The 18,283-nt window shown below is 40.4% G+C and overlaps 1 protein-coding gene across 3 annotated transcripts in view; it reads left to right on the top strand.

The window, feature by feature from the left end:
• pparab (peroxisome proliferator-activated receptor alpha b) overlaps positions 1-18,283 on the top strand; it is a 34,644-nt gene that overhangs the window by 11,083 nt on the left and 5,278 nt on the right. The window contains exons 2-5 of one of the 3 annotated variants that reach the window (XM_046036504.1): positions 2,980-3,228; positions 5,226-5,389; positions 8,181-8,319; positions 14,457-14,656. In XM_046036504.1, coding sequence (XP_045892460.1) covers positions 3,021-3,228; positions 5,226-5,389; positions 8,181-8,319; positions 14,457-14,656 — 711 coding nt within the window. In that variant the 5' untranslated portion in view covers positions 2,980-3,020. Of the gene's footprint in view, positions 1-2,979; positions 3,229-5,225; positions 5,390-6,447; positions 6,589-7,909; positions 7,971-8,180; positions 8,320-14,456; positions 14,657-18,283 lie in introns of those variants that run through there. The other 2 variants (XM_046036505.1, XM_046036506.1) reach the window with 2 other exon arrangements.

An 18,283-nucleotide genomic window follows, 5' to 3' on the forward strand; every position in this document is an offset into this window, starting at 1 on the left:
CGTCATGAGTTCAGAAAAGGACTTGTGCATGTATGTTATTTAAATGGAAAGGCATGCATGCAGTGTGCGTGTGTTGACACAGACTCAATATATAGTCCGCTATATATTGACCTGTTTGTGGACCCTGTCAACGAATATTTATAAACTCAGTTTAGTTTATACTGAAAATAGATTTTTAATAGTCCCAAACATGTCTCATTTTACCATTATATAATAACTTGCCCGGATTACTGGAGGGTTATCTAAACAGACACCATGGATGTTAGTCAAGCTGTAGCCAAGAAGCTTTTTTATTTTTCCCCTTGAAGCAGTATTATAATGAGACAGTGCTGAGTGAAGTGAGTGTATGAAACAGGATGTGTTCTAAAGGAAGAACTGAGGGCCAGGAGCTAGAGGAGGCAGAATGCTAAAGAGGTTTGCTTTATCCTAGCAGAGCTAACACTGCCTCCATTCAGAATTGCTAGTATATTGCAGAGAGTAGCTCTGTGAAGTGGTCCACCTCACATCCTTGGCTTCTTTTCATTTAGAGTAGTGTTTTTAATGGGTGGAAATATTCAGGGTCTTTACTATTAAATTAAGTTGAGTTCTTCAAGGCTGTGATTCTTGATTTTATTTGTTTTTCTTTGCTTCTTGACCCTGGATTAATCCAAAAAATGCATGAAGAAAGTTCACTAAAATGCTGCCATGCCGTGCTGTCTTTCCCAATGACTCTGGCCCTAAAACATCTATAATCATATTCATCCATTTGCTATTAGGATTTCATATTTCCAAAATTCCCAACTTCCATGTGGCAGAATGTAATTACCAAGTTACCATCGGGTTTCCCTTTTAAATATGTTTGCAAAAGCTGAAGTGTGCTGAGATATTTACTTTCAGTGCAGGAACAGCTAGGCTGATGATGCCATAAGCAATCAAGGTAGCTCTAAACTGAGCGACAAACAAGTGATTTGTGTGTAAAACTAACTCAGCATTTTGCCTCTTAACAACACAGAGTTGTATTAGCCAATGTGCTCCATAATTTTAAGAGGGCTCACTACTCATCCACAGCCACATCTATCCAACCGTGTTGTTGTGGACTTTGGGCCAGGTCTTTTTGTCTTACTGTTGTTGTTATTAAAAACTTTTTCAGTCAGTAGTTAGTTTCCATTATATCACTGATCTGCTTTTGGCCATGTTGCCAGCTAGTCACCAGCCCTGGATGTAGTAGGGACCTTCCCAAGTTTCTCCCATTATTTTCTTCCTACTTTCTTTCTTCATCTTGAAGGGTTAAATGCAAAGAAGCATTCATTTTATCATTAACAGTCACATAACACATTGAATGATGTTTAAATTAATCTATTTTATTTGCCCTGTGCACTCAAGGCGAAATATCCAAATAATCTATACTCTCAGTAGCTGCTTCAATGGCATACCTTTCATTTCTGTCATTAGATCTTATTAATAGACTCACAGGGAGCACTAAGGGTAAAACATTTTGAGCATGTAGTCAGTCTCTCTTCTCAAACAGCCTACCATACATTACACAGTACGGGACCAGTTAAGGTTAAACTAAAGGCGGTCATGTGTAAAGGTGTGTAGTAGTAGTAGTAGTAGTAGTAGTAGTAGTAGTAGTAGTAGTAGTAATAATAATAATAATGATAATGATAATGATAATATTAATAATAAACTTGGCAGAGAACAATCAGCAGCTGGTGTCCTATAGCTGTATAGCCACCCTGACCACCACTGCCCACCTCCCCCCCTCTTTGATGTTCTTAGCGGGGTCTGATGGAAACAGCTTACTTAAGATCGACCTAGTTTACATGCAGATGTATGACGATCTAATATGCAATATAAGGTCCATTCCCTCTGCCAGTCTTAAGCTTAGCCAACGAGACAAGCCCACTTCTTAGTGTACTTTTATGTGCATCGCAAAGCTCCTCCCAGTTCCCACTGTGCAATTCAACATAAATTCACCCACCTACTCTACAAGCCAGTCTGTCATGTCTCTTCGCCCTCACCCCAGACCTAGTCGCCTTGTCACAACAAAGCCTAAACCAGAGCAATGACCTACATCCCTCGACATGTCTCTGTGCCTCACACTCTGTCCCCTGTCTTTCTCTTTCTGCAGCAGTATGAGGTTTGTAAGGATACTGTGCTGTATTTGGAGTGAATAGCTCAGTGGAGAGGAGGGGCCAGTGTTGTGTCATTAGATACTCCGTGTCATTCCCTTACTGCCTGCTGACCCACTACAGCAACGTGCAGCACCTGTTGGTGTGAATGGCTACTTGTCGCATCAGCAATACTCATTAGGCCTAAATGTATTTAGCCATTGCTGTGTTAAATCATGTGCATTAAAATTGATAATGAAAATTGTGTACATTCATGGTGCCTAGAGGATGGATCCTAACCACTTTGGTGATCGCCTACCTTTTATTCATGAGCAAAACAAGTCCTATCTTATTGATTGTGTAGATCCCTTTACTTTTCCTTTGATATCACGATGATGTTATTTGTGGTTTTCACTGAAATGTCTGAACAACTATTGGATGGCTTGCAGTGACATTTTGTACAGACGTTCACGTCCTCCTCGGGATGAATAAAGATCCCCTGAGTTTGCATTGTGTGGCATCATCATGTCAAGGTTTTCATCCGTCCGATACCTTAAACTTTGTCATAAACTTTGGTTTATGACCGAATACCTGCAAGCTGAATGACGTGTACTTTTTGTTTATCGCTATCTAGCAAATGTTAGCATGGTAACACGCTAAATTATGGAGTTGACCATGGTCAATTTTATGCATAATAAATATCAGCATGTTAGCATTGTCATTGTGAGCATGTTAGCAAGCACTGCTGTATCTAAGCCTGACAGAGCTGCTAGCATGGATGTAGACTTGTCTTATAAGTCTACATCCATGCTAGCAGCTCTGTCTTTCTTTTCATATCACCTCTTTGACCTCTTTGTCTTTTTCCCCTGTAACTCCCTTCTAACTCCAGTCTGATGTGTGAGAGTGCCAGCAGCCCGCTTCTCCACCGCAATGGTCGATATGGAGAGCCACTACCATCCGCCTTCGCCCCTGGAGGACTCGGTGATGGGCAGCCCCCTGTGCGCCGATGACGACTTCATAGGCAGCATGGAGGAGCTCCAGGACATTTCCCAGTCCATCAACAGCAGCGCCCTCAGCTCCTTTGATGTCCCTGAATATCAGTCCTCTAGTAATGGTTCTGAAGGTTCCACTGTTCTAGGTGAAGTCTCATTTTCATTTAGATTAACAATATGAGAAGATAGCAATGTGGGGTTTGCTCCCAATCCCCAGTTTCCAAGTGTCCCCAGCAGCTCAGTGTAATTGCCTTGCCAGTGTTGTTGTTATTTTCAAGAGCAAAGGTCCTCTCAGTTTAGCCCACCAATTTATTATTTTAATTTTATCCAACTGAATGTTCAGAGAGGACATACTCACATACATAGAAGTACTTGACTTAACCCACAACAAAGCTGCTCTACAATCCTTTAGCACCCCTTTCTTTATTCATATTGTCTGATTCACACACCTCTTTGGCCAATAATCCTTGATCTTAATTGGTTTGTCCTTTTCTCTGATTTACTGTGTAAATCAGTGAATTGTGAGAGCCTTGATGCATTTTCTTGCCCCATTTCCCATCAATTGCTTCCATGTGTCCTCCTTATTTCTTCTTTTTTCTTGCCTTATCTACTTATTTTCTGTATTTCCTTGTTTTACCTCTCTGTCCTCCTCTAGCCCTTCTCCTCACACCATATCCAATGAGGAATTTGCACATTCCTCAGCCACTATGCACCACCTCTTAGGAAACATTCATTTTGCTGCTGTGTTTCCTCCTGAATAAATGTCAAATGGACATCTGGGAAATTTATGCTACTACCAAATTATGCAGCAAGTGAAGAATCAATGAATGGTTCAGGAAGAAGAAGAAGAGCGTTTAATGAAAGAATAGAGGATGTAAATGAAGGAGAAGGAAGGAAAGCAGAAAAGAGTGGAAGGAATAGGGATAAGGCATCTCAGAAAGAATTGATGATGTCATGGAAAAGTCAGTGAGAGGGTGCTTAGGATTTATTCATGTTTGGGAGTGCAGTAAGAGACAGGAGCAGAAGAAACACTGACATGCTTTTCTTGTCTACACTCCACTGAAACATGTGCACTTGCACAAGCAGGAACACAGCTCCAGGTCCACTGCCAAATGCTGCTTATCCCCGTTCTGGCGTCTGTCGACCAACTCATGTGGCTTGATTTAGTGCCACTATTTTGCTATTTGTATACCAAGAAAGTTCTACCAACCATGTTCCCTTTACAAGGTGGAAAGAATCCATGACGAAGATCAGTAATACTACTCCAGTGCTGTGATGCTTGTGACAGGCAACAAACAGGGCAAAGAGGTCAAACTGCACTTCACCAGTTCTTTGCCGCAGGGAGATGAGACTCAAGATAATGGCTTAATTTGAATTGTTCAACTTGTATCCTATGTACTGCAGGCTATAACAAGGCATGATATGGTTTTATTTATTTATACCTTTGTGTAACTATTACATTGTCTGCACTCTGATGAATGAAATTCAACACAGCAAAACATTTACTAAGCTTCACCAGAAGTGGGAATTAAGGCGGGGGAATGTTTGGAATTAACTAGTTCATACAAAGTGTAGTCCATTCATATCTGAAGGCAAAAGAGTTTATAGCTGTTCTGTTATCATAGAGAGGGGCGAGACTTGATGAATTGTACAAATGAGGAAAAGAGGGTACGCTTTCAGACAGTCTCTCCTCAAAGGCTCATGAAGCCTTTGAGGAGAGTGTCAACACTTGGTGTCAACACTATGAACACCAAACTAGTTCAGAAAGTCTGTGCACAAAAATGAGCTTTTCCTCAAAAACAACTGCTAAGGTTCTTAAGCCAGGTGCTTTTTCTCCATTGAATCTGCCTGGTGCACAGAAGTGGATCATTTAAAAGAAAAGGCTGGCAATATTTTAAATTGATTAAATGAGTAAATAGTGCATATCACTGTGGCTTATTTTGTTTGTGTTTTTAATAGTTTTTGAACATTAGTGTCTATGGAACAGTGGAATACGCTTTATCAGGCTTTGGCTACACAGAAGATATTTGTTAGTAGGATCAATTAATTACTGGTTTTGGTCTTTTCATGGTATTTGTAGACCAAGATGTATGTGTATTAGTCTGGGGAAATGTTTAATCACCCACGTTCTTGGGTTTTGTAGATGCCCTAACACCAGCATCCAGCCCGTCGTCAGTTGTTTATGGTGTGGCAGCAGGCCAAGAGGACTTCTCATCTTCCTCCTCATTGCTCAGCCTGGAGTGTCGAGTTTGTGCTGACCGCGCCTCGGGCTATCACTATGGAGTCCACGCCTGCGAGGGCTGCAAGGTGAGACAATGTTAGATGCTGGTGAAGACTAGACCAATGTAAGAATTAGTGACTGAGCAGGTGAGTCTCATTAATGGCCATATAGTTGTTGGAGGACATTATTCTGAAGGATTGAATCTGTGGCCAAATTATCACACATGCCTCTGCCTTAGGTGGTCTTATTTTCTCACACTGCACTGTAGTTTACTTACTGCTGCGTACTCTCCCTATTTTGGTCGATATCCATCAATCACCTCATCTCACAGTCACCCAGTCTCAAGTAGAGACAAGCCAAGAATCACAAACAGCCTTCTGACTACACGTTTAATCAACCTCAAGACAAATCCTATATTTGGAAGTAAAACACTGAAAAAAGGAAGACCTAAATCCAGAGGCAGTGTCTTGTGACTAATGATAACTCCTAAAAGCATCAGACATACCAGGCTCTGCTTTCACACGTGGTCGCTCAATAATCTTTCAGTTAATTGTTTACTCGTCATGTTGAAGAACAACCCAAGGCTGTTCTTTAAGAGGCACTGAAGGACAAAGATAGTGTAACTCGAGGTGTGTGTGCATGTGTTTTTGAGCCTATATTGGTATGCCAGTATTCTGTATTCTTCTTTTTTTATTTGTTTTTTTTCTTTTCTATCAATCACTGAAGGGAAAAAAATGAAGGGAAAGCAGCTACTGAAGCAAGATACTATTCTACACTTCTACACTGTGAATCCAGTGGGAGTATGTATGTCAAGTAATATATAAACTCAGTAACTCCATCATGTCAACATGATGTTGCAAAGAAATTTACATCGGAGCAGCAGCTCACTTAAGTGTGAGTCTGTGCAGTGATAGAAGGATTATGTCTCTGTGTTAATGCTAATAGTGTATATGTGTGATTGTCAGTCCATGCATCAATATAGAGGTATCAACACTAGTAGGTCCACAGGGCAGAGTCAAAGTTGTGATCTGCGCAGGGTGAAATTGTAGGGCTGTAAAACTGGAAAAAACAAACATAACCTAGGTAGACCTTGAACTTTTATGATAACCTGTGTTTTTGTTTGTTTTTTTGTGACTATCACTAGTGACCTGTGAAGTGCCTCATGGTAATGGTGAAGGCCGTACTTGCAACATTAGCTGGACCAACTGAACTCAGCATTTCTTGATCAAATCTGTCATAATGGACCAGAAAGTCTTGTCACATTTGAAAGGCTACTCCAAATTAGGTCAGAGTTGTAGCCACTTTCTCTATTTTTTTTTTATTTTTTTTTCATTTAAAGCTTTACTCAAAGGTTGATTGTAGTGAGGCGACAGCAAATGAGGGGAGACAGAGGGGGACAACATAGGACGCCCACTGGGAATTGAACCACGGAAGTTTCAATCACAGTTAATGGTATGCATCTTAAAATCTAGGCCACTACAACACCCCGAAGCACCCTTCTTTTGCCAGGATTTTGCGAATACCCCTTCCCTCCGAGTCCTTTCCAGCACTTAGTATCCCATGATCTGCTGTGTGCCTGTAAGTCAGTGGTTGGCAATAGGCGGCCCGCGGGCCAGAATCGGCCTGCCAGCAATAATATCGTGGCCAAATTGCTTTGATAGCAGAAAAATAAATAAAATGAAAGCAGCCGGTGCTGAAATAGTTCTCAGTCATGACAGCTACAGTTACTCACATAATCACTTCCTCTTAAGTAATTGTGCCTCCAAAAAGTGCAAGAACATTTTTTTGCAGCAATAGGCTACTTTATGTCAAGTTTATTTAGAGCTTTTACTTTGAAAAGTTCTGAAGGACACTCAAAAATGTCTCTGGCTTGCTTGACACAACTCAAAAAATATCCATAGGTTGAGCGGTCATAGGTTTGGATAGATCATACAACCCTCCCAACGTTAGTCCTGCTCACTGCCAACTGAGCTAAATGTAGAATGTGAGCATTCAGGGATTTGTATGTTCCGGCCCGCTATGTAATGGCTTGAAAAAAGTTTGCCCCGACGCCAGGCTTATTTGCTGGACCCCTGCTGTAAATATTTGTGATGTAGCGTTCAGGTGGTTGTCTGCAACTCCTTAAGTTGAAAAATATAACAAAAATGTCACATGACAATGTGACCCATGTCCCCACTAATACGAGGAGGCTGACCTCTGTGATGCCACTTCACTAATCCTTTACGACAGTGGACACAAGCAGCGTCGACATGAATCCCATTTGACCTTTACTTCTGTCCAGGCGACATGTCAGCTTTGTTGTGTGGGTGTCTGTATGTATTTTGGCACACTAGGTGACAGTTTTGTATAAAACTGCAATTTGCTATTAAATATGGCTAAAGATGTTATTAAGCAATTCCCTAAGCCATTTTCTACCCTCCAACCAACCGCAAACATGCCACTTGCTACATCTGTTACATCGGTAGATCTGTTCCTCGACAAAGTGTTCTTTTTGTCAAGGTTGTGTAAGTGAGGAAAAACTGATGGTGAAACTAGGTATCTGATTCGTCAGGCACCATTAATATGGGAATAAATAACTGCCTATGTAATAGCTTCTTTCTTCGTTGGATTTTTATTTTTTTTTGTGGATCCTGAAGCTGGTTTCATAACATCAGTGTTTATTAAAAGGTAATTTACTAGTGTATGTTACATTTCAGGTGTCATTTACTTGTGTATTATTCTTTATATTTATTTCACGTATTGCCTGAATAAAGTGGTCTGTGTTGTTCAAACAAATTAAAATAATTAATTATATCAAATATAATTGAATGTTTTCTTCATATGAGTTATTCATATTACTAGTTTTTCTTAACCATGTTTTTCTCCTCATTCCTCCAGGGTTTTTTCCGACGGACCATCCGTCTGAAGCTGGAGTATGACAAATGTGAGCGTCGCTGCAAGATCCAAAAGAAAAACCGCAACAAGTGCCAACACTGCCGCTTCCAGAAGTGCCTGTCGGTGGGCATGTCCCACAATGGTGAGTCCTACAGAACATGGCTTCAAGCCAAGGGCACACACACACACACACACACACCCCTATGCATGGTTCTATGAATGGTTCTTGAGTAGAGTACTGTCATGGAAATTGTATATTTCTGGTGAGGGATTAAGCAAATAATTGAGTTACAACAAACTGTTGTCTTTGAAGAATTTATTAATAAGGTCCGGGAAACTGCCGCCTATGGCAGCTTTGGGCGTCTGGCCCAGAGCAAAGGGATGCATAATCAATTACACAGTTTAGGTTTCTTCTAGATTCTGGTGACTGTTGTTTACTCTGTGTAAACATACAACATGGCATGCTGACCTGTCCTGATTAGAAAAAAGCACTGGAATAGATTTTGGACGTGTGTGTGTGCAGGCGTGCAGGTGCTTGTTTTTCTGGTCTGTCAGTGTACTTTTATTCGAAGGATCGAAAAGGTCAATGCAATCTGTGGGTTTACATAAAGACTGTGCACACTTTGCAGATATTACATATTGGTGGCAGAGGCTGGACTGATTTTGTCCAACTTATTTTGTCCCATGGGGTCCTTAATACCTAGCACAGATTTTCATGATTATATGTTCCTTACTATAACGGTTCAACAGTTTTAACTTCTTGAAACTCACTAGTGAAAGTAAAAGGTACATTTTACCAGGCGTCTGTAAAACATACCGATGTGGCATGTTCAGTTTGGCTACAGCTCTGTGACATGGGCTAGAGGCTCAGGTTGCAGCCTAATAGTGTTAAGGTTGTGTATTGTGTTTGCTGCTACAGAGGGGAAAAAAGTTCCTGCTTACAGTATGAACAACACCAAAATCTCTAGCTAACATTCTTCATCAGCAAACCAGTCCAGACCAGTCATTATCAAATCAGGATCTACTGCAGATTCCAGTTAAACAGAATGTGAAGAATACTGACTTTACAAGATTAAACTTACACTACACCGCATATACCTTTTTGTGTTTCTCGAACATAATAAAATATTTTCCATGCTTCCTGGAGATGTTGCAACTTTTCATTCAACAGCATCCAATCCCTTGCATCAAGTGTCAATAAGTTAAGTTCAGTGATGAGCTGTGGTCTGATTTATTTACTCTTATTAGGCCTATATAAATGTCTTAATAATATTGCAATACTTGTTGATACGGCACCTTAATTATATAAGTTAAAGGTAAGAGAAATATAACAATCTTCGGCATAACTACACTGAGGTTACATACTGATGTAGAGAAACAGAAGCAAATTTATAGTAAATATCAAGCTATTGACCAGATAGCCAATATGAAATGCCTCAGAAAAAATGGTCAGGAGATCTCTACATTTAATTATTATAATGCGCTGAAAATGTGATTTGAAAGCCTTAAATATATTAATTAATTAAAGCATTAAAATTTGGAGTAAAAGTATTGCCAAAGTCCTTTATAGGTCCCACCACTCGGCAGTCATATTGGTAACACCTCCGGGTGGTTATTTCGGACTAACAAGACCAAGCCGCTATGTGAATGAATAGGGAGAGAGCCGTAACTGCACTTTCTTGTCTGTCTCCAGGACAGTACAAATGGGGCGATAATATAATCTTACCACAAAATAACCAACCTGAAGCTAGTGCCGACTGTTACGTCCCAAGGTCTCCTGAACGCAACATAAGCAAGGCCAGACACAAAAGAAATACAATTTAGCAGTTTTTATTATCTTTGGAGATGAGCAGTGCCCAAAACAACAACCAAAACCCTCTAGGACACGTAAAACTTCCCTAAACCAAAAACAAAAAGTAAAGAAAAGGCTTCTATTATCAAAAATAGGAGGAAAAAAGGTGCAAACAAAAAGGGCTTCTCACTCCTACTAACTGCAAGAAAATTTAAACAGAGCAAACAAAAATGGCTAATGCCAACAAAATTAGGTTGTCATAGACAATAATCTGAAAATCAAAGTTAAGCTACTCACAAAGTCTAATATGTTCGCTACACAGGTTCTCTACTTACAATGAAAATAGAAAATACACACAGTACATAGGCTCAGGTTGGGAATGGCAGAGAGAGAGAGTGAGTACCTGTCAGATGTGGCTTAAAATGTTGTCATCCAGGTGGCCAATCAGGAGGCAGCTGCAGGACCAATCCAGGCTATTCTCCATTACCTGCATACACTCACACACACTCTAAGGGAGGATAACAGCTGACAGTGCAGTGTAAGAGATACCCAAATTACAAAATATGACCCTAGGGTCATAACACGTTCCTTCATCCTCAGCAGGATGTACCACGAGACAAAAAAACTAAACCTCTGAGGTGTTTTTAGTGGGTTTAGACCATAGACTGTATATAAAAAGGTTTAGACTGCATGGCTCAGATAAACCTGTTGTAGATGTGATCTTCTTGCCTCTCTCACCTGTGCATAACACAACACAATATAATGTATTTGTCCAAATAGGTAATGTAATATCTTTTTTCAGCTAGGTTACTACTAGGGCTGAACGATTTGGGGAAAAAAATCTAATTGTGATTTTTCTGCCAGATATTGCGATTACGATTCGATTTATGAATGTTTTGGTTTTTTTATTGAAGTTTTGCTAATGTTCAGTATTCACTGCCAGTCTGTTTTTGACGGAAGCTGCGTCAAGCAGCACAGAGCAGATCAACCAGGCAGGAAGTCAGACACTGAACGGGATAGAGAATCCGGTCAATTTTCAAAATAAAACACCCGTTGCAGACTCCCGATCGTACATCAAAAATAAAAGTTAAACAGACAAAAGAGAGAAACAATTTAACCACGTAGCCTACTTAACCATAGAAGAACCAAAATCAAGGACAACTGAACAAATAAGCAAAATCTGAACAAGTCAGCAAAATCATACAGGCAAAACGCTCTTATTCTGAAATGCTCCATGTTAATATGTAACGTTAGCCTGCAGAGAGCGGAACAGAACGGGCTCACAAAGACCTGTTATCCCTAGTTGAAGCACACAAAATGACAAGTTAACAACGTGTAGGCTAAACACTCCGCTGAAACACTTCAGTGTGAGTTGACGCCAGACAAAACCACGGCACAGCTGCTGCCCGTGTCAGTTCAGCTGGCGCCATTATCCCACGTTTTCCTCTAGTTTCGTTTGTTGTAAAACGTACTCGCCCTCTGCCTGCTCTGATTGGTGAGTAGCAGGGCCGTTAACGGCCTTAACAGGAGGCGCATGGAGCTTGTGATTGGCAAGCAGATCTGTCACACAAGGATGACACGGAATGACAGGGGTGGTGATGGGGCAATGGATAAGACACCTTATTTTGGTGTGAGAGATCCGGGTTCAATCCCCAACTGTGACCCAGCCACCATAATTTACCTACATTTTAATCGCCGTCTTCACAATTAACTGATCTCATTCTTCAAATCGCAATTTCGATATGAAAACAATTAATTGTTCAGCCCAAACTCATATGTATCAATAAACATCCAGACATCAACAACATCCTTTATTTGACTCTAGTTTTATTTTGTATATGTGAAATTTACCCATTAAAATGATGTGCTTTACAATGAAGCACAGTGAGTTATGATGTTTTACAGTGAGTTTGTTATATTACATTTATCATAGGTGGATGCTTTGTTTAATTTATTTTGACAAAAAATCCTATATATCCGTCTTAAACTTAGTTGATAAGGGGAAATCATGACAAAAATGCATAACAGAGTCTCAGTATAACAAAATGTACATTTATTGTTGAATTTAGTAAGATTTTTGTGGGATATTTTATGCCTTTGTTCTAAAGTGGACAGCAGAGAGGTGATTTTTTTTTTTTTTTACACAAATGTGTATGTACAATTTTCAAATGTGAAATTTAAAATGGCATATCCATGGGTTAGGTGAATCAGAGTTGTCTTATTGTGAATTCCACAAAAAAGTTTACCTTAGTGAACAAGTGACTGAAAGTTTCCTAACTTTCTTAACTTAACTTACTAATAGCTCAGATCTCATGACCTTAGAAGATGCACTGTAAAAAACACATAATTTAATGTTTTGGTCGTTGGCAATAATTCTTACTGTTGGCAAGGAGGCGTTTAGTGGCTGAAATCTTCTTCTACAAATCACCTGTTGAAACAGATGATTTAATGGAATGACAGGCTGTCCCCCTCCCACTTTTAGCCCCACTCGAGTCAGACTCATCCGCTCACACCGGCTCTTAGGAAATAGACTTACGCTCAGCTTAACATCACTCACTTCCTCTCATCTTAATTAGACTTGGCTCCTGCCCAGGCGACCTGCTCTGGAGCTTTACCAGCTTCAGATGATCCATCCACTTTGTGAGAAGCAATCTAATGGGACCTCATGCTGTCTGCTATCTCCATATCTCATCCTTGCTCGCTCCTGCTGAGTTGGCCTGGATTTGTTTTAACAGTGGTTTGTTCAGTGGAAAACTGGGAAATCAGATTTCCTTTTATGCTTTATAGTCCTTTAAATGCAGGCGGTATGTGCAGCTGGATGTCGGGCTCTAAGAGAGCATTGTGTTTGTGTGTGCATCATCTCATGCCCATCGAAATTGGCGAGGACGGGTTTAAAACAGTTCACCTCTAATCTCATTACTCAAATGGGATCAGGCCGTCTGAGACATCCCAGCATCCTCTCGTAGAAAAACAACTCTTGTATGGTGTTGAAGCACACTTCACACAACTGATGCCCACATCTAACACACCTTGTAATATGTAGTAACTTGTTGTGTTCATCCATAAATTTCTATTGCTATTGCATTAACTTTTTTTTAAATGCTACCAAAGCATAAAGACAAAATGTATGTGCCTTTGGGGTTTGTAGTTGAGAATTTAAGCAGGTTAAAAAGTTCAAGCATGTTTGTGGATGCCAATTAATAATATATATCAGTGTTATTTTGATTAACACAGTCTTCCTTTTGGTGGATGTGTGTAATGACAATGGAAGTTTATTAGCTTATAATATTATTAGCAGCTTTTAATAATTTTGCAGCTTGTACCTGAATCTCTGCTGTTCGGAGTTGGGTTCTCCTGTTCTTGTTCTTACTTTCATCAAATAGATTTTAGCATCACTGTTTACAGACCCATCCAAAGGAAACTAATTGGACCATACCACCTTCAATACTGCAGCTTCATGAAATTCCTTGCCAATGTTTCGCTAGTCGAGAAACAGCAGATTACATTCAACAACATGTAAATACCAGTGATTCATCTATCCGAAGCTGCTGCTGTGCTATGTATCAAACTTAATTATGATTGAAAGGTACTAAGCGCCACACTGAGATCATCGCAGCATTTTACAGGATCTGATATAGTAAAGACACAGTAAAATCCTGAATAGCCTGAGAATGCTTTCTGTGTTTTCAGTGGAGCTATTTCATTGTCACTGCTCTACAAGCTTTGTTTGGACAGATTTAAAATGTTTTGGATACATTTAATGTTCTTTTCTGTACTGGTATGTTGACTTGGATTCATTTTACTTAGTGGGGTATCTTTGTAGATTTTAAAAATGATTACAACAGATGTCAGCATCTTGAATAAGTGGTTTGTGTGGTTTTTTGGAGCTCAAGCTATTTTAGATTTTTCAAAACTGGGTTTCTTTTAGGGGCGGCACGGTGGTCCGGCAGATAGCGCTGTCACCTCAAAGCAAGAAGGTCGCGGGTTCAAAGGCTGTGAGGCCTTTCTGTGCGGAGTTTGCATGTTCTCCCCGTGTCTGCCTGGGTTCTCTCCGGGTGCTCCAGCCTAGGTTGATTGGTGACCCTAAATTGTCCTTAGGTGTGAGTGTGACTGGTTGTTTGTCTATGTGTGGACCTGCGATGGATTGGCGACCTGTCCAGGGTGTACCCCGACTTTCGCCCGATGTCAGCTGGGATTGGCTCCAGACCCCCGCGACCCTGTACACAGGATAAGCGGTTGACGATGGATGGATTGATGGATGGATAGGTTTCTTTTAAAGCACTTTGTTTCCTCTCTTTGTCCTGATATAGTAGTTTTATCTGTGAATGGGTTGTTTTTTGTAATATTAATATTTAATTTAATATTTACATAAACATTTTGCATTTTCTGTAATATCTGTTGCACTATACATTTTAACTGCGACTTGACATATGGAATAAATTCTGTAATCTTGGTCTGACTTTCTTTGTCTGCTTTGCTCTCTACAGCCATCCGTTTTGGCCGGATGCCCCAGTCAGAGAAGCTAAAGCTGAAGGCGGAGATGGTAACGGGAGACAGGGAGGTGGTAAACCCCCAGCTTGCCGACCAGAAGACACTTGCCAGGCAGATATATGAGGCCTACCTCAAGAACTTCAACATGAACAAGGCCAAGGCTCGAACCATTCTAACCGGCAAGACCTGCACCCCTGTACGTTCATTTAAAGTAGTGGGTTGGTGAGTGAAAGACTTTGTGTGTGTGTGTGTGTGTGTGTGTGTGTGTGTGTGTGTGTGTGTGTGTGTATTTCTTGTTCATGGCTCTTCTCATTACCAGTATTTCCCCACAGGTCATGGTCATGTTGTCTTGCAACTTCTAATTTATTTCTTCCCCATCGGAGTAATATTAACCTCAATCTGAGCACATTCAAAATTTGCAATCAAACTAATGTCTCAACATGATCTGGCAGCCAGTACTTCAGAGGTTATGTGCTGCCACCACTGACAGAAATAACTTGCTCAATCAGTAATGCAACACACAAGCTGGACAAGGAAACATCTGTTTGCACCGAAATGATATAAAGAGCCAGTGTATGAGTCCATCATTTCTCCCTCTACCGCCTGTTTTCCCCTCCATGCCTGTATTCTTTTCATCACCCATCCCCAATCTCACAAAAACATTCCCTCGCAGGCTCGTTTTTTATCAAAAAAGGTGGTGGCCAAGCAGAGGGTCAGGAACACGTAGTAGTGTGGACGGGGGCCTATGGTTTGCGAATTAAAATGGAGACATTTTGCTATGCTGTTTTAGGTCGGCGGCGAAAACGAAGACCTAAAACAGAGAAGTTTAGAAACGCTGCCAACCCCACGTTTTGCATTTCAAAACTCCGGTGGGTGTTTTAGTGAAGACAGGCTTTAGAAACGATGATGCAGCCACTCACGCTGGGCTCTCTGATTGAAGTCATGCAAAGCAGAAACAGGATGCTACTGACCGGGTTTTTGACATGGTATTTTTATTAAAATATTATGTACTGTGCAAATAACACTTATGTGCCTACACTTGTACTGTGCATGTCGCCGTATTTACTTTGCAACGACTCCCAGTCTGTTTTTCGCCGCCACACTCCTGTGTTACATTCAGTAACAGTCCCAGCTCCTTATTGGTGTATGCAAAAAAAAAAAAAAAAAAAAAATTCTTCGTCTGTATTTATTTTTTCTTTTGCCAAAACTCCTGTAACTAGTAAGAGACCATCTGCTTCATGTTTACACTGGCACGCGCATGCCCAGTGTACCTGAACGGCCAATAAATGTGCATTTCCAGTCTATTTAATGTAGACAGAGATCAACTACAAAATGCAGCTAAAACGCTGGTGTGGATGGAGATCATATTTGTTTTAATTCTCCGTTTGTAAACTAAAACGGAGTAGTGTGGATGGTGCCTTAGAGTCCAGAGGGAGTCTCTGGGGTTTGCAGCCACTGGAAAGCGGTCTGTTGGAAGGGCACATATTGTGTGATCCACTCTTGATTTTAGAGTTCAATCATGATGTTGCAGCACTTTTACACTTACTACTTCCCATGAAAATCATATTGTACCATTTGCCATAGCCCAGCTTACAAATGCTGACACATTGCATAACTTTGATTGTTTGTGAAGAGCATTGCATGAAAGAACGCCCTTCTAATTTTGTTGCAGCTTGCATTATTTTAAGACTAATTTAAATGAATATTCTGGAGAAATAATGATTTGAAATGCTTAATATACTGTTGCAAGGGCACTGCTGATTGAGAATGCATTCAGCTTATTGTTCAAAAACACTGAAAAATCAAATGGTTAATTACCCCTGTAGAAAAAGTGGATCAAATTTTTGAATCCAGGTAATACATGTAACTGAGTAGGTAAATTTCTGTCAGATGTGACTCATTAGTGTCAACGTCTGGGAGGAATACTGAGCCCTAATTCTGTCACTGTTGGCTCTGCTTTGTATACAGCTCGGTTTTATCATCCGACCTAACTGGTTTTGCTGCAGTATGATTTATCTTAACAGTACATACAGTCTTCATTGGAAGTCCCTAAAAAAGGATATGCAGTTAAAGAATCGTCAAGCTGTTGCTGCTGCTCTGGGCTGCACTGTACGCTGGGTATGGAAATACGCATTTATTGGGAAATTTAAGAGTGAGATTTCCTTTTAGAATTCATAACTATCATCACTAGGGTTGTAACTAATGATTATTTTCAATATTTATTCTGTCAATAGCAAATCCTCCAATTGAGTTATATGAGCAAGTTCAGCGTGGCAAATCAAAACTGCTAGAAGCGTGGCTCTCGGGATGACAGTGTTGGTCTGTTGATCCACCACTTTGGTCGAGACTAAAATATCTCAACAATTATATGATGGATAGCTTTGACATGTTGTACAGAGATTCAGGGGATGAAGCCTACTTTAGTGATATCATGACTTTTCATCTAGAGCCATCATTAGACACATTTTAATATGTCTAATATTTTATGACCAAATACCTACAAAACTAAATACATTCCTATCCGCAACAGCTGCCCTTAGCAAATACTAGCATGCTAACATGCTACACAAAGACAGTAACCATGGTAAACATATCTGCTAAAGCCTGTATACCTATTAGCATTGTCATTGTGAGCATGTTAGCAAAAACTCAAAGCATCATTATGACTAAGTGGCCATTAGCATGGCTGTAGACTCTTCCATCCATCATCAACCGCTTATCCTGCGTACAGGGTCACGGGGGCTGGAGCCAATCCCAGCTGACATCGGGCAAAAGGCGGGGTACACCCTGGACAGGTCGCCAATCCTAGACATAGACAACCAGTCACACCTATGGACAATTTAGGGTCAGCAATCAACCTATGCCGCATGTCTTTGGATGGTGGGAGGAAGCCAGAGCACCCGGAAAGAACCCACACAGACTCCACACAGAACCCACACAAACTCCACACAGAAAGGCCGGGGCAACCGGGGTTTGAATCCGCAACCTTCTTGCTCTGAGGCCACCATGCCGCCCACTGTAGACTCTTGTCCTGTTATTGTTTTAATTACCTGTAGCTCTCTTGAAAGCTTGTCACAGTGCTGTAGTCTTGACTACGCTTTTTCATCAGACTGTTTCTGGACTAAGACTAAATGTATCCACTTTGTTTTCTGAAGTTTGTTGTAGCAGTTACTATCAGTGTAGCGCCCCTGGCTCTGCTTTCAGTATAAATTGTATTAATATTTATAGAAAAAAATGTCTGACAAACCTGAGCATCCATAAGGGTGTAGCTGCATGATTTTGACTTATTTTTTCCTGCATAATACCATAGCATCAATTCAGGCAGTGAGTCCAAAAAGATGCAAAGTATATCCATTAGAAAAACAAAACATTTACTTAATACAACATGCATGCACACAAAGTGTCAGCAGTTTTGGTGTGACATTGTTTCACATCATTCTGAAACTGGGATTAATATTAATATTTTAGATTGTAGCATTATACAATTTGACATACACCTTGTTCAGAAATCTACTTTTTTTCTTATATCAACATCATAACATCAGTTACAAGTTATCTGATAATTACATGTTGCTGACGTGGAAGTAGCACAAAATTAAACAACTCTGTGTCATGTCCTGCATATCTTCCCCTGCTGCTCAAGCCCACATTTAGCTCAGCATTTGTGAGTCAGAGCTCTGATATCATGTGCAGCAGCAGGTGTAGCTGCTCATCAGATGTTGTTACTTGTCAACTGTGGGAAAAGTGACACAGCTAAACACCTATTTGCTAGAATCAATCAATGCTGCTTACCTTTGCATACTTGTGTACTTCTAGCGACAGT

Source organism: Micropterus dolomieu, linkage group LG22 (assembly GCF_021292245.1).
Source record: "Micropterus dolomieu isolate WLL.071019.BEF.003 ecotype Adirondacks linkage group LG22, ASM2129224v1, whole genome shotgun sequence".
Lineage (NCBI taxonomy): Eukaryota > Metazoa > Chordata > Actinopteri > Centrarchiformes > Centrarchidae > Micropterus > Micropterus dolomieu.